General features: G+C 35.1%; 1 protein-coding gene across 3 annotated transcripts in view; it reads right to left on the reverse strand.

Annotated features, from left to right (window-relative positions):
- Window positions 1-1,609: 1,609 nt before the first annotated feature.
- DMXL1 (Dmx like 1) overlaps window positions 1,610-15,421 on the reverse strand; it is a 171,301-nt gene continuing 157,489 nt past the window's right edge. For 2 of the 3 annotated variants that reach the window (XM_010590471.3, XM_010590465.3), the window contains 5 exons: window positions 10,656-10,745; window positions 8,898-8,989; window positions 7,751-7,803; window positions 6,226-6,443; window positions 1,610-3,268 (listed from right to left, as the gene is read on the reverse strand). In XM_010590471.3, coding sequence (XP_010588773.1) covers window positions 3,044-3,268; window positions 6,226-6,443; window positions 7,751-7,803; window positions 8,898-8,989; window positions 10,656-10,745 — 678 coding nt within the window. In that variant the 3' untranslated portion in view covers window positions 1,610-3,043. Of the gene's footprint in view, window positions 3,269-6,225; window positions 6,444-7,750; window positions 7,804-8,897; window positions 8,990-10,655; window positions 10,746-15,421 lie in introns of those variants that run through there. The other variant, XR_002785899.2, reaches the window with a different exon arrangement.

The following is a 15,421-nucleotide window of genomic DNA, read 5'->3' on the forward strand; positions in this document are numbered from 1 at the left end:
CCACAACTCACCCTGCTACATTATTATATATTTTGTAGAAATTTTTCAATTTTAGTTTGTATCTCCCCTTGGATTCAAGAGTTGTTTAATAGTTTCTTAATTTTTAGGTCAAAGGGCCAATTTTAATTTTTCTAGTCTTATTACATTGTGACTAGAAAACATTGTATTATTTCTACTTTGTGGAATTTGAGGGTTTTTTTTTAACAGAATATATGGTCAATTTCTGTGATTATTTTATATGCGATTTCAAAGAAGACCTTTTCTCCGTTATTGTGTTGCTAAGATTACATATATGTACATACCCACGTATTTTATATACATATAAAACTTGTATATAAATATAAATATGTATATGTGTGTGTGTGTGTGTGTGAGAGTGCATAGATGCATATGATCTACCTTACTGTATTATTTTGTTTAGTGCAAAACCGGGCCGTGAACTGGTTTCTTCATGTTCAACCCCCTGCTGGGAATTTGCATTTCGAAGTTGCCAGGAAATTATTCATAAGAATCACCTGGGAATCTTGTTAAAATGCAGATTCTGATTCAGTATATCTTGGCTGGAAATGCAAAATCTCAGCAGGGAACTTGTTAGAAACATAAATTCTCAGCAGAGATTTGAACAGGAATGAACCAGTTCGAAGCCCTGTCATAAAAGGAAAAATAGCATAGAATATATTTGTCAATCTAAGACTAAAACACAGGCAGAGCCTACATTTCAGAAAATGAGACTTGTAATGTTGTGAGTTCTTAGATTATTACAAAGCCACATTCTCAGAAAATACAAAATCGATTTTAAAAAACTGTATTTGATGTATCCATTCCATTAATGTGGAAAAAATTTACATATGTATGACATTTTTTTACATATATACATTCCAACTATTTTTATTCTTATCTTATTCGAATAATTCTTATCTATTAAGTTAAAGAGATCCTAGTAAAGGAAGAAGAGGGTATTGGGGAAAGTTATTCAGTCTTCTCTACATTTACCAAATACAAACTCAGACATTTTCCGTTTTTAAATGGTATGTGTATGTATGTATGCATATGTTTGTGTGTATATGTGTATGTGTGTAAAATACTTTTTTAAAAATCAACTAAAGTGGCAAAAATATTACTTAAAACAATAGTATGCTCAAAAGTCACTGCATGATTGTTTATTTAAAATATTTATGACTCTGGATGTAAATACATATGGGTTTACATAAATTATGGTTATTCATATAAACCCTCAAATAAAATGCTTAATTGTTTATCCACAATCCGTTTTTTCTCATAAGCATAATAGTAAATTTTCTACCTCACTGAAAGTGTTCAAACCCTTTTAAATCTTGATTTGTGAAGAATCACTGAAAAATAACTTAAGCTTAACTACTTCAAACAATAATATTGTTTTCAATGCTGTCACAGATTTCTCCATGGTGAAATAGTCATGTATTGTTATTGCACAATTTATAGGTACAGGTTATTATGTGCATATAAACCTCTACACAATGACAGTGTTTCCACTGCAACTTGCTCAGCACAGTTAAAATTATGAAATACAATTTACAAAATCTTTAACAATATACTTTTCAGATAAAAGTATCCTGAGGATATTACAAAATTCATTTTACCAGCCTTCATTTCTTTCCTTTATTTGACTCTTTAATTTCCAGAATAATAGTTGTCCCTATTTTATTACATAAAAATGTTCTTATGTCATATCTTACCCTATTCAACAAAATATATTTAAGCTAAATAGTATATAATTGTCCCTTAAACACTTAGTCCCATCTGCTTCCAGTCTCACTGGTTAAAATCAAGTATTTATCAAGTTTTCTATAATTCTGAATCAGAAAAGGTATAGCACAAAACAGAGAGAAATAGGGTTAACACATTTAAGTTAAAAGCATTGTGTATTTGTAATATTTTGGTCATATTTATAATAAAATAATATGTTTTGGCAAAAATAATAAAATATGTCTTGATTTTCTCTTAATGGTGAATCTGGCAGGTATTTCACATTTATAAATACTATCTATTTGACTGTTTTCACATTTGTTTCTGAAAACATTGCTATAAGGTTTTCAGAATTTTAAGACTAAAAACACCTAAAAATAAGAAATAAAATGTTTGATGCTAAATCTTTTGACAAATTCACAAACTTAAATATGCCAACATATGCCAAAATGTCTTACATAGACCAATTCAGAATCTTTAGTGCCGTCTAAGGCTCATCTGGCTCAATGTAACCTTTAAAATAATAATCCGGGGAGTCTTTCTGAAGTTTATTTGCAAATTAGGGTGGAAATTCAAAATTAGAAAAAAAAGAATCGCAAAAAAGCTGTTATTCTGGTGGCAGTAGTTGTTATGGCACAAAAACACATGAAAAAAACATGTAGTTTTCTTATATACACAAACTAAGTTCAAATAAGATGTGCGAGACATATATACATATATACACAGATGCACACATGTATACGTACATACAACTTGGGCTCTAAAGGGGAAACTGATGAACACTTTACGTGATGAGCCATTTGGTTTGTTTATCACTGAAGTCCCAATGACATCTTTAATAGAGATGCTATTTGCTTGACTGTTACCCAAATGTCACTGTATCAATAGTTAAGAGGAGGGGCATTTGGGATGTATAAGTATGATAAAGGAAGTGAGTGTGGTGAATTACAGATGACTATTATGTGCAACAGCCTTTACATAAAGGATATTTTTACTGTGAAAGAAATTCATGCAGAGATATCTGCAGAAGAGTTGACCAGCAATAAAGAAAACAAAGTTCCTTTAACACTATGACATACCATAAATACATGTTACTATAGCATTACTTATATATTTTACTTTAGGCAATATAACTCTGAATTACCTTGTTAATGTTTAAGGCATCAGTGCATCAAGGGTAAAGCTCCATAAAATAAATACGAAAACAAGAAAGCATTAGCTTATTTGTGGCACCGACTAAAGAGTGATCACAGTACATTATATCTGTGGGCCACTTCCATGAAATAGGTAATAAATTATACGTATTATGGTCAAAATGTTAGAGCATAAATTTCACATCCTTTTTCAACACTTCATTTAACGGGCTAAACTGATCTGGCAGTATTCTCATTTTCATTGTTCCATCAGCTCCACAAGAGAAAATGTGATTCGCGGGTCCTGTTTCAATCTGCATCACTCCAGTTCCAATATTCCTGAAAATGGACTGTCGAGCATGTTCACTGATAAAAGTATGGAGAAGACTACAAGTAGAGAGACTCCAAATCTGAAAGATATTAAGAACAAAATGCAAACTGGGAATCAATCAAATAAAATTTTAGCTCTGCCTTCCTATGTAGATAGGAGTCTCTGGGTGATGCAAATGGTTAAGCACTTGGCTGCTAACCAAAAGGCTGGCAGTTCAAATCCATGCACAAGTACCTTGGAAGTAAGGCCTGGTGATCTACTTCTAAAAAATCAGCCACTGAAAACCCTAAGTACAGTTCTATTCTGAAACACATGGGGTCGCCATGACTTGGAACTGACTCCATGACAACTGGTTTTTGGTTTGGTTCTACGCAGGTAAGGAATTTCCAAAACAAAGATGAAGAAGAACCTTTTTAGGTCTCAGATTATAACACTTTGTTTAAAGGGCTGCACATTTTCCAAACTGCTTTTATATTATTAAATTCTTAAAACCCATCCAGGAAAAGAGGAAGATACTATTAACTCTGAACTGGAGATGAGATTAAACTAAGGTCAAGGAGGTTAACTGTATAATACTATAGAAACTTGCAGTATTATAGGAACTATAATAAAGGTTTCCCATCTCTCAGCAAAGCTTTAGTCCTGCAGTTGTACAGCAGGGTAATCCCTTCTCTATAATACCAAAAGACCCACCAGGGAATCAAAACTACTGGAAAGAAGGAAGCACCTGACACCTAGAGGCCCTCACATTAAGGGAAACTATGTTCCAACTACAACCCAAAAAACCAAACCCATTGCCATCAAGTTGATTCCAACTCATATCGACCCTATAGGACAGAGTAGAATTGCCCCATAGTATTTCCGAGGAGTGCATAGTGGATTCAAACCGCTGACGTTTTGGTTAGCAGCCAATAATTATTACAACTTAAGAATACTTAATTTATTAAGATCTTCTGCAGCCCTGATGGTGCAGTGGTTACAAGCTTGGCTGCTTGTACTTAGACCAAGAGGAAGTTGTTCGAACAGAACAAGGGGATATTATGTGGTTTTAAAGTCAGGAAAGGTGTGCGTCAGGGTTGTATCCTTTCACTGTACTTATTCAATCCGTATGCAGAGCAAATAATCTGAGAAGCTGGACTCAGAGAACAGGGCATTAGGATTGGAGGAAGAACCACTAACAACCTACGGTAGGCAGATGACACAATCTTCCTTGCTAAAAGTGAAGAAGGCTTAAAGTGCTTAATGATGAAGATCAAAGACCACAGCCTTCAGTGTGGATTATACCTTAACATAAAGCAAAACACTTCACAACTGGACCAATAAGCAACACCATGGAGAAAAGATTGAAGTTGTCAAGGATTTCATTTTACTTGGATCCACAATTAACGCCTATGGAAGCAACAGTCAAGAAATCAAGCGACCACTGCATTGGGCAAATCTGCTGCAAGAGACCTCTTTAAAGCATTAAAAAGCAAAGATGTTACTTTAAGGACTAAGGTGTGCCTGATCCAAGCCATGATGTTTTCAATCACCTCATATGCATGTGGAAGCTAAACAGTGAATAAGAAAGGCTGAAGAATTGATGCCTTTGAATTATGGTGTTGGTGAAGAATATTGAATACACCACGGACCACCAGAAGAAAGAACAAATCTGTGTTGGAAAAAGTATAGCCAGAGCGCTCATTAGAAGCAAGGATGGTGAGACTTTGCCTCACATACTTTGGACATGTTATTAGGAGGAAGACATCATGTGTGGTAAAGCAGAAGATCAGTGAAAAAGAGGAAGACCCTCAACGAGGTGGACTGACACAGTGGCTACAACAATGGGCTCAAGAACAACAACGGTTGTGAGGTGGCACAGGACCGGGCAGTGTTTCGTTCTGTTGTACCTAGGGTAGCTGGAGATGGAACCGACTTCATGGCACCTAACAACAACAACTTAAAAAAAAAAGCCTTTTCAAAATTCTACAATTCTAGTTAATTTTTTTTCTGGCTGAGAATTATAGAAACAATTTGGTTCTAACAAAGAACTCCAACTTATTTGCACTAAATATGCTCACTACTGCTTAAATGAATGAGTGAATTCTAAGAAACAACTCTTCAGGTCTTGGATTGCTGACCATTAGAATAACACAGAGACTAGTCTAAACTGACCTATCCCTGTAGATCTGCCCAAATGTGGCCAGAGGACCCACATCAAAACAACCAGGCATGTGTTATAAAAATGGAGATTCTTGAGCCCTGGAGTTAACCAGCTCATTATTTTCTGGAGTGGGATCTAAGAATTTACATTTTTAATAAGCTGCTTAATGTTTTTAGCAAGCTGCTTAGTGTTTTAAACAGCCTCTCTAAATTTTAAACATAATGGAGTCTGAGAAAGGCTGCTCTAGACAGGGATTATCGAGGTACATTCAGAATTCTTAAATCAGGGACTGAGTGATTAGATGCTGATGCTGACGTGAAAAAATGAGTGGAATTTGGGACAAAGGAAAATGTTAGTACATTTCTCAGCACCTAAAAATTGAATTCAGTAAATTATATAACTCTGAAGATGGGTATGGAGTCAAGACTAAACCTAATGTAACTCTAAAATCTGTTTATATGCATGGAAATTTAGTTATTTTACATGTATTAACTAAGCATATTCAAAATAAACTGAAAAACAGAAAAATTTCAACTTATATATTATTTCATTTATCAGAAGATATAAAAATACTAAAACCAAACCTGTTGCCGTCGAGTTGATTGTGACTCATAGCGACCATATGAGGACTGAGTAGAACTGCCCCATAGGATTTCCAAGGAGCGCCTAGTGGATTCGAACTGCCAACTTTTTGGTTAGCAGCTGTAGCTGTTAACCACTACACCACCAGAGTTTCCATCAGAAGGTATACTAAATAACAATTAGCATTGTTCACTACAAAGGAGTTAAAATTTACTATTACTTAAATAAATGGGTGTCATCAATATGATCAAAGAGCTAAGGTTTCTGAAGATTTTTTTCCATTTTGTAGATATTGTGGCATCACTGTTTACCTTTATATTCCCTTCAGCAGATCCTGTAACAAAGTACTCTTCAGTTGGATCAATAGCAATGGCTTTTATGGGAGAATCATGGCTCTGGAAAAGGTGTCTCTGTTGTCGCTGGCGAAGGTCAAATACACATGTAAAGCCCTTTCTGCCTCCTGATATCAGTAGCTGATGTTTTGCAGCATATGCTAAAACCGTGGCTCCACTATCATGGCAGTTAAAAGCTAAAAGTAAAAAAAAAAAAAAAAGGAAAAGCTATTTAACAATATAAAAAAATAAACTTACTCCTTCTGGTCAAGATGGAATAATAGACCAGATTTATTCTCCTTCCAGAAACAATTAAAAATCAAATATAGGAAACAATGGTTCGAGACAGTGGATATCAGCTAATGAGGAAGAATGATCTCTGAGAGATGGAAAACAAACTCAGTGAGCCCTATGATTGCCCTAGCTTATTGCCTAGATAGTTTTTGAGCTGTGGCACAAGAAAGGGTGATCCCAAATTGAGCTAGGGAGAGTTTAATATCCAGAATATATAAAGAATTCCTAAAACTCAACAAAAAAAAGACAAACAACCCAATCAAAAAATGGGCAATGAACTTGAATAAACATGTTTCCAAAGAAGATATACAAATGGCCAATAAGCAAATATATGAAAAAATGCACAAAGTCATTATTAGCTGTTAATCAAAACCACAATGAGATAGGACTTCATACTCACTAGGATGGCTATTATCAGAAAAATGAAAAAACAAAACAAGTGTTGGTGATGATGTGGGGAGACTAGAACCCTCATCCACTGCTGATGGAATTGTAAAATGGTACAGCTGCTGTGGAAACAGTTTGGCGGTTCCTCAAAAAGTTAAATATAGAACTATCATATGGCCCAGCAATTTCAATCCTAGGTATACACCCAAACAATTTGAAAGCAGGTACCCAGATACTTTATACCACTGTTCACTGCAGCATTTTTTACAATAACCAAAGGTGGAAACAACACGTGTCCATCAACAGATGAATGACTAAACAAAATGTGGAATATCCATACAATGGAATATCATTCAACCATATAGCGAAATGAGTTCCTGATACATGCTACAATGTGGATGAACCTTGAAAAGATCATACTGAGTGAAATAAGTTAGACACGAAGGGACAAATAGTGTATAATTCCACCTATATGAAATATCTAAAATATGCAAATGCATAGAGACAGAAGTTTATTAGTGGTTACCAGGACTGGGGGGTAGGGGAAAATGGGGAGTTATTGCTTAAAGGGTACTGAGTTTCTGTTTGGGATGACTGAAACATTTGGAAATGGATAGCGGTGATGGTTGCACAACATAGTGAATATAATCAATGTCAGTGAATTGTATGTTTAAAAACGGTTAAAATGGAAAATACCGTTATATGCATTTTTCACAAAATTAAAAAAAAAACAAAAGTTTATCAACCAAAAAAAGAAATCCATTTAAATATCATTTTTGATTTATGAATTTCTAAAGTTTATAAAAAGCTTTTCAAAACTTACCATGGATTAAACTGTTGGCAGGTGCGACAAGAGTATCCCACAAACATACGTTTCTAAAAAAGAAAAAAGATTACTTCTTGAGTGACACAAAAAGCTAACAATTAAGAAAAAAAGTATTTTCCACATAATTTCATTAACACTTGAAATTATGCTCTCACAGAAGGTTCCTAAATTTATAAAAGCACAAGATATAAGTAACACAGTATTCAGATTATTAATTTTTACACAAATTAAAAAATACTACCTTATAAAATTGAGTAACTTTAGGATAACATGTATTTATAAATAATACTATATTAAGATTGAGTATGAAAACTACATTTTGAACTCATCTAATCTCTTAACAGTTGGACTGATGTACACAAATAGCAGGCGACACTATTTGTGTACAAAGCAAACTTTTTTCTACTATTAGGGACCAGCTTTTACTTCCTTCTACAAGTTGCAAAGGAGGCATCAATCTATGTAATGAATACCCATGAAAGATGGGCCATAGCCTCCATATCCTTATAATCACATTTGTAGTGCAAAGTGAGACTTCACAGATAAATGCAAAAGCTCAGCAACCACAGTGGGCCTTGGTCTCAGAACGTAGCTACATGATGGAAACCCAAAGTGGGAGTGACACGTTGGGGGTGGAGAAGAGATATTTTCTTGCAAAGTTAGAATTTTTTAGGAGTGTGGTGTTGCCAGTTACTAGCTATGTCATCTTGTACAAGTAAGAATTCTTACTAAGTTCCTGTTTTCCCTTGTGAAAACAGTAATATCTACCTTATAGGGCTATGGAAAGGATTAACTAAAAAACATTGTCAATAAATCAGAGTTCCTGTTTTTTATCTCAAGCTTTTTTAGCACATAGAAAATAACATGGGGAAAATTCATTCCACTAATAAGCAAATCCTTTTCTCCTATTTGAAAGCCTTAACAACAGAATATTAAAAAGAAGAAATGCATTTTGTGTTTGATGGCACTAGAATTTCTTTAACTTTACAATTAGAACACTAAAAAATGGTGTAAGTAAGAAACATGTCTTTATGATAGAAATACTTAAAGGTATCAAAAAAAATTATGAAAAAATTCTTAAGCAAGGAAATAAAGCAATTAAAAAAAAAAAAAGGATACACACACTTCAGCTATAATCTCTTACCTATTATCTGTTGAAAGACCAGCAGTAGCTATCAGAGAGGAGGAACTAACGAAGACAAAATCATTGGCTGTTTTATTATGACACTGCCAAGTCTGGAATGGTATAAATAAAAAATGTTATTGCAGTCACTAAAGATTTCATTTCTAGGTAGATGTATTATTCAAAAACTGATCATGTAATTTTTGTGGCTTACTAAACCCTTTGACTTTTCTTTTTCTTCAAACTTTGGAAAAGCCAGAAGAGTAATACAGAAGACTCTCATATACCTTTTACCCAGATTCACCAATTTTTAACATTTTGCCACATTTGTTTTGCCTCTCCCTTTTTCTGACATAGACACACGTATACACACATAATTTATGGTTCTAGAACTATTTAAGTAAGCTGCATATGTCATGACCCTCTATAAGATCCTTTGCTTTGTTCAATTAAAATTCAAAGGGAAAGAAAAGAACTCCAAATATTTCCCTTAATATTTTTGATAAAAAATTATTGTTTAGAAGACAGAAGTTGAGATTTTAGATTATCTCAGACTTAATTATCTTTGCTAATGTTATTGACATATTTTTCAGAAATACATGAAAAATAATGTATTTTCAAAAATATTATTCAAATATATGAATAAAATATTACTAATAATAAAAGAATTAGAGAATGTATTGTATTTCACAATATTTCAAAAAACAATAATTTAAGATATCATGAGAGGTTCAGTCAATTCAAAAAGCTTCTAACTTATGTTTGTTCAGATGTTTCTCTTTAATAAAAAATGAATTTTTAAATATGCCAAAATCATCACATAAATGATTTCTCTTTTGAGCCACCTCCCCATCCCTCTAGACCACCTCTGGAGTAGGGTTAGATAATGTGTTCTTAAAACAAGCAAAATCTACTTTAATTCTTCAAAGCCAATTATATACATTTTAATTTGATTTGTCTTTTTAAAAGATAAGTGCAATCCCTTAGGGAACCTAAACTTGCATATCTAAACATGTTGGGTTGATGAAAATATGAGAAATTAATATTTTGCCAAGATACCTTGACCAACCTCCCCTTACTTGCTTTCACTTAGATCTGTACAGTATTCTAGCATTTAATCTTGGGGGAATTTGCAGAATCTCAGTTCATATTCTAATCTTATTGCATATTCTTAACTTCTTCCTAATAGGTATTGTTCATTCTTATAAATGGCTTCAATAAAGAAGACATTAAATATAAATACAGAGTTTCATGAAGTTATAGAAGTTTGTTAAGCCTGCACAGTCCTGAATAGAGATGTATCAATATTTTTTAAAAAAGAGATAAACAAACAAAAAGATAGTACCAGCTGTAGGATATCCAATCTACTCTGTTCATTCGTAAGGTATAACTGCAGAAAAAAACCAGAGGCACTGGTCTGTGAATCATTCTATTTAGGTATAATACCCACTGCAGCTTAGTGAGGCAAGAAAAGGGCTTAAGTGACCTACAGGTTGCATGGGTCTCTTCAGGTATTATTTTGGTTCTACTACAAATAATTCTATTACTATTACAGGTTAATTTTCCATGTTACCAAAGACTAGCAATGTTTTATATTTCACAAAGTAATTTTTCTATAATACAAGGGCAGGAGCTTACAGCAATGTGATTAAATACGTAGGCCTGAATAGATTTTATTTACTGGCTTTTATATTTCTTATCTAAATTATGTATTCTTGGTTTCCTTAAAATAAAAACTCCTGTTTTTTTTTTTTTTTAAGGTAAAAATTCTTGGCTTACCAGGTATGGCTTAGGTATGCTTCCAGTAACTGGACATTTCCAATTTGTTTGATACAAACTTAAATATCCATCAGCATCAACTATTCCAAACTTAAAGAAAAAAATATTTTAGAAGTTTTAATACAAATAAAAAAGCTCATATTTAATATTTTTACCCTCATTCTGACTCTCATATGTTAACTCTTAAATATCTGATTGATAAATTGTTTGACTTTTCACTTTACCTATGCATAGACCCACTTACTAGTACTTAAAAAAAAGGAAACAAGTATCAGATACACATTCTATTATACCAACCTACAGTATAGTCTATGTATTCTCTAAAGCTAGAGATCTGGATTTACATATTAAGTCATGTGACCAAATCTTATCATATTTAAAACAGAAAACACAGTTGATTCTGAAAAAGACCAAATAAGGACTTCCAGAAACATACAATAAGGAAAACACGTAAACAACGGTACTAAGTAAAATGAAACAAGGATTATCACAGTATAAGAATTCTACTACGGGAACTCACAGCAATTATGATTGGGAAGACTTCAAAAATAAATGAAGTCTTTGAGTAAGACTGCTAATTTTTTTTTCTTTAGATTATAAAATAATGCTTATTTATGCAATATATATAAAACAAAACAAATATGTACTTTTTCTCCTGTCCTCTCCTGCCCCCAGGTCTAACAACCATTAACAATTTGATTTGTTCCGTTTCAGAATTGTTTCTATGTGTATTCAAATATTCACACGTAGTTTTTTTAAACTCCAAGTTATAATAAATACACTGTTCCACAAATAAACACTTTTGCCTGATTACAGCTGTTTTTCCACATAAGTACATATAAATCTACCTCATTCTTATGCTGTGTTGTATTACATTATAATTTTTTAAACTTTTCCCTTATAGACAATTTCCCATTTTCTCTATTATAAAAAGTGCTGCTTATTTTTATACATACTGCCTTGCCAAAGCGTATGGATTATACTTCAACATAAAGAAAACAAAAATTCTCACAACTGGACCAATAAGCAACACTTGATAAATGGAAAAAAGATTTAAGTTGTCAAGGATTTCATTTTACTTGGATCCACAATCAACACCCATGGGAGCAGCAGTCAAGAAATCAAAGGACAGATTGCACTGGGCTGCAAAAGACCTCTTTAAAGTATTGAAAAGCAAAGATACCACCTTCAAGCCTAAGGTGTGTCTGACTCAAGCCATTGTGTTTTCAATACCTCATATGCATGTGAAAGCGGGACAATGAAGAAGGAAGACAGAAGAGGAGTTGATGACTTTGAATGGCAGTGTTGGAGAAAAATAGTGAATACACCAGGGACTGCCAAAAGAATGAACAAATCTGTCTTGGAAGAAGTACGATCAGAATGCTCCTTAGAAGCAAGGGTGGTGAGACTACGTCTCACATACTTTGGAGAGGTTATCGGATGGGATCAGTTCCTGGAGAAGGACTTCATGCTTGGTAAAATACAGAGTCTGAGAAAAAGAGGAAGACCTTCAACGAGATGGACTGACACAGTGGCTGCAACAATGTTTTTAAGCATAACAATGATTACGAGGATGGTGCAGGACCGGGTAGTGTTTTGTTCTGTTGTACATAGGGTTGCTATGAGTCAGAACCGACTCGCCACCTAACAACGACAACCTTTGAATATTTCTGTAGGAAAGATATCTAGAGATGGGAAAGCTTTGCCAAAGGGTATCATTTAAAACTGAACGATGAACTAAAAATACAATCTGAAATGGTAATATCAACTTACACTCTCACTTTTCTTACATTTTAGTCAACACTAGATATTATTAAAATTTTAAATATTTGTCAATTTTATATAGGAAAAAATTAGCTCTTTTAAATTTGAATTTTTTCAATTATTAGTGAGGGTTATTGACCATTCACAGTCCTTTGGTACTGAAATGATCATATCCTTTGTCTACTTTTCTTTTAAGTTAGTTGTCTTTAAAAAAAAAAAAATGATTGGATGGGCTAGTATTAGGAATATTAACTCACTGTTTACTATATTTGTTACAGGTAATTTTTCAGTGTTTATTCCTTTTTATTATTTATCTCTTTTTTGGAGTAGATCTATGTATTTTACAGAAAAAGAAATAAGATTACAGGAGGTGATGAATGACATTCTAAAGAATTTGGATTTAATTTTAGATACAATTAGGAGCCTTGAGGAGTTCTTGGAAAGAAAAGTAAAATGACCTCACTTGTATTGTAGTTATATAATTATGTTGCTTCTTATATAGCTTTGTTGGCAACATTAAAGGCGAATTAGAATTGAAGTATCCAGACTAATTAGAAACAATATAATATTAATAACCAAAATGGGAAAGCATAAAAAGATTAAGGATATTGACAGGAAATACAACTGAAAGTACTATAAAATTCTAAAGGCCTCTGCAAAAAATCCCTTCAATTTTCCATGAAGGAACGAAGAATATTGATAATTGGTATTAAGACACTGTATGCTCTCAAAATTTTGCTTTATAGCTACAAGAAAAGAGTATCATTGACTTCTGTAAAATGGAAATAAAGCCATGTGATAAACATGGTGGACAAAAAGGGTGCAGCATATCATAAGATAGGTTGTATGTGAGGACAGTGGAAGATTGGGAGATTGAGGAAAAAGGAAAGGCAAGATGTATGTACCATCAGCCAAAGACTGTGTGAGTGGTTTTTAGTGAAGCATGGCCCTTGTATTGGACTGAATTGTGTCCCCCAAAAATGTGTGTTGACTCGGCTATGCCAAGAGTCCCAGTATTGTGCTGCTGTCCTACATTTTGTGATCTGATGTGATTATTGTATGTTTTGTAAATCCTAACCTCTATGATGTTAATGAGGCTGGATTAAAGGCAGTTATACTATTGAGGCAGGGCACAATCTACAGGATTAGGTTGCATCTTGAGTCAATCTCTTCTGAGATATAAAAAAGAGAAGCAAGCACCAAGCAAGAAGGGCCAGGAGCAGAGTGTGTTCTTTGGACCTGTGGTCTCTGTGCTGAGAAGCTCCTAGACCAGATTAATGACAAGGATCTTCTCCCAAAACTGACAGAGAGAGAAAGCCTTCCTGGGAGCTGGCACCCTGATTCGGACTTCTAGCGTTCTAGACTGAGAGAATAAATTTTTGTTTATTAAAGGCATCTACTTGTGGTATTTCTGTTATACCAGCACTAGATAACTAAGACAGAATTTAGTACCAGGAGTGGGATGCTGTTCCAACAGACAGCTAAAATGTGGAAGCGGTTCTGAAACTGTGAATGGGTAGAGGCTGGAAGAGCTCCAAAGTGCCTAACAGTAAAGGCCTAGATTTTCTTGAAGACATCGTTGGTGAGATTATGGACATCAAAGACAATTCTGCTGATGGCTCAGGAGGAAGTCAGGAGAGCTGTTAACACCAGAGATGGCACAGATGGCAAGAAGCAGCAGTAGAGAAACAGCAGCAGCAGAACCAGGAGACTGGCACAAGATGGTGAAGAAACTGACCCCTGGAGCAAGAGACCCACGGACCAAGAGAGCTGAGTGCCTTCTGGTTGAGGTTTACTGGCAGAGTGGGGTACCTCCAGGCACTTACTGGTATAGCTAAAGAGCTCTAGAACACTTGCCTGAACAGGGCAGATGCCAGGCCCGTCTGAGAGGCCCAAGGGGTTAAGAGCCCAAGGGCCTGAAAAGAAAGGAAACAGGAAGCTGAAGCTGAAGCGACAAAGAGCACAGGAAGCAGAGCTGCCTTGGTCTCAAAGGGTAGGGCCATGACCTCTGGGGTCTCAAAGGGTGGAACTACGGACTGCTGGGTATCAAATGGTAGGGGCACAGCCTCCTAGGTTATAAAGAGCTGGATTTTCACCAACTCAGTTCCAGAGTGTGGGAGTGCCGTTTACTAGCACCAGTGGAATGGGGCTGGATCTGCTGCCCAAAGCAGAAGGGGTGCAGCTGCTGTGCCCAAGGGGCAGAACAGGGCCTGCTGGGGCTGAGGAATAGGGTCACCACTCTGACAGACTAGAAGGATAGGGCCACCCGAATATGAAGGAGCAGAGATGCCATCCTACTGGGCCTGGAAGGTGCTCAGGGCCGAGGGGCCTCCACCCAGAATCCAGACTGTGTGGTCAAAAGCCAGAGCCTGGAGGGTAGGGCCATTGCCTAAATGGTCTCAGAAAACAGAGGATTATTTTCAAGCCTTGAGAGCGAATGTAATGTGTTCTGCTGACTTGCATAGTGCCTGTTATCCCTTCTTTACCTCCAATTTCTCCCATTTCTAATGGAAATGTCTACCTTGTGCCCGTTTCACCATTGTACTTTGGAAGCAGATAACTTGTATTCTAGATTTTACAGATGAGAGAAATTTTGCCCCAGGATGGAATTTGGACTTGGAGTTAACACTTTTGGGATGATATGACAGGATAAAGTGTTTTGAATGTGGCAAGGACATGAATTTTGGGGGGCCAAAGGTAAAATGTTATGGATTGAATTGTATCCCCCCCAAAATGTGTGTCAACTTGGTTAGGCCATGATTCCGAGTATTGTGGTGTTGTCCTCCATTTTGTTACCTGATGTAATTTTACTATGTGCTATAAATCCTAACCTCTACGATGTTAATTAGGCAGGATTAGAGGCAGTTATGTTAATGAGGCAGGACACAATCTACAGGATCGGGTTGTATCTTGAGTCAAATTTCTTTTGAGATTTAAAAGAGAGAACCGAGCAGGGGAGATACCTCATTACTACCAAGCAAGAAGGGCCAGGAGCAGAGCAT

The sequence above is a fragment of the Loxodonta africana genome, chromosome 2, assembly GCF_030014295.1.
Source record: "Loxodonta africana isolate mLoxAfr1 chromosome 2, mLoxAfr1.hap2, whole genome shotgun sequence".
Taxonomy (NCBI): Eukaryota; Metazoa; Chordata; class Mammalia; order Proboscidea; family Elephantidae; genus Loxodonta; species Loxodonta africana.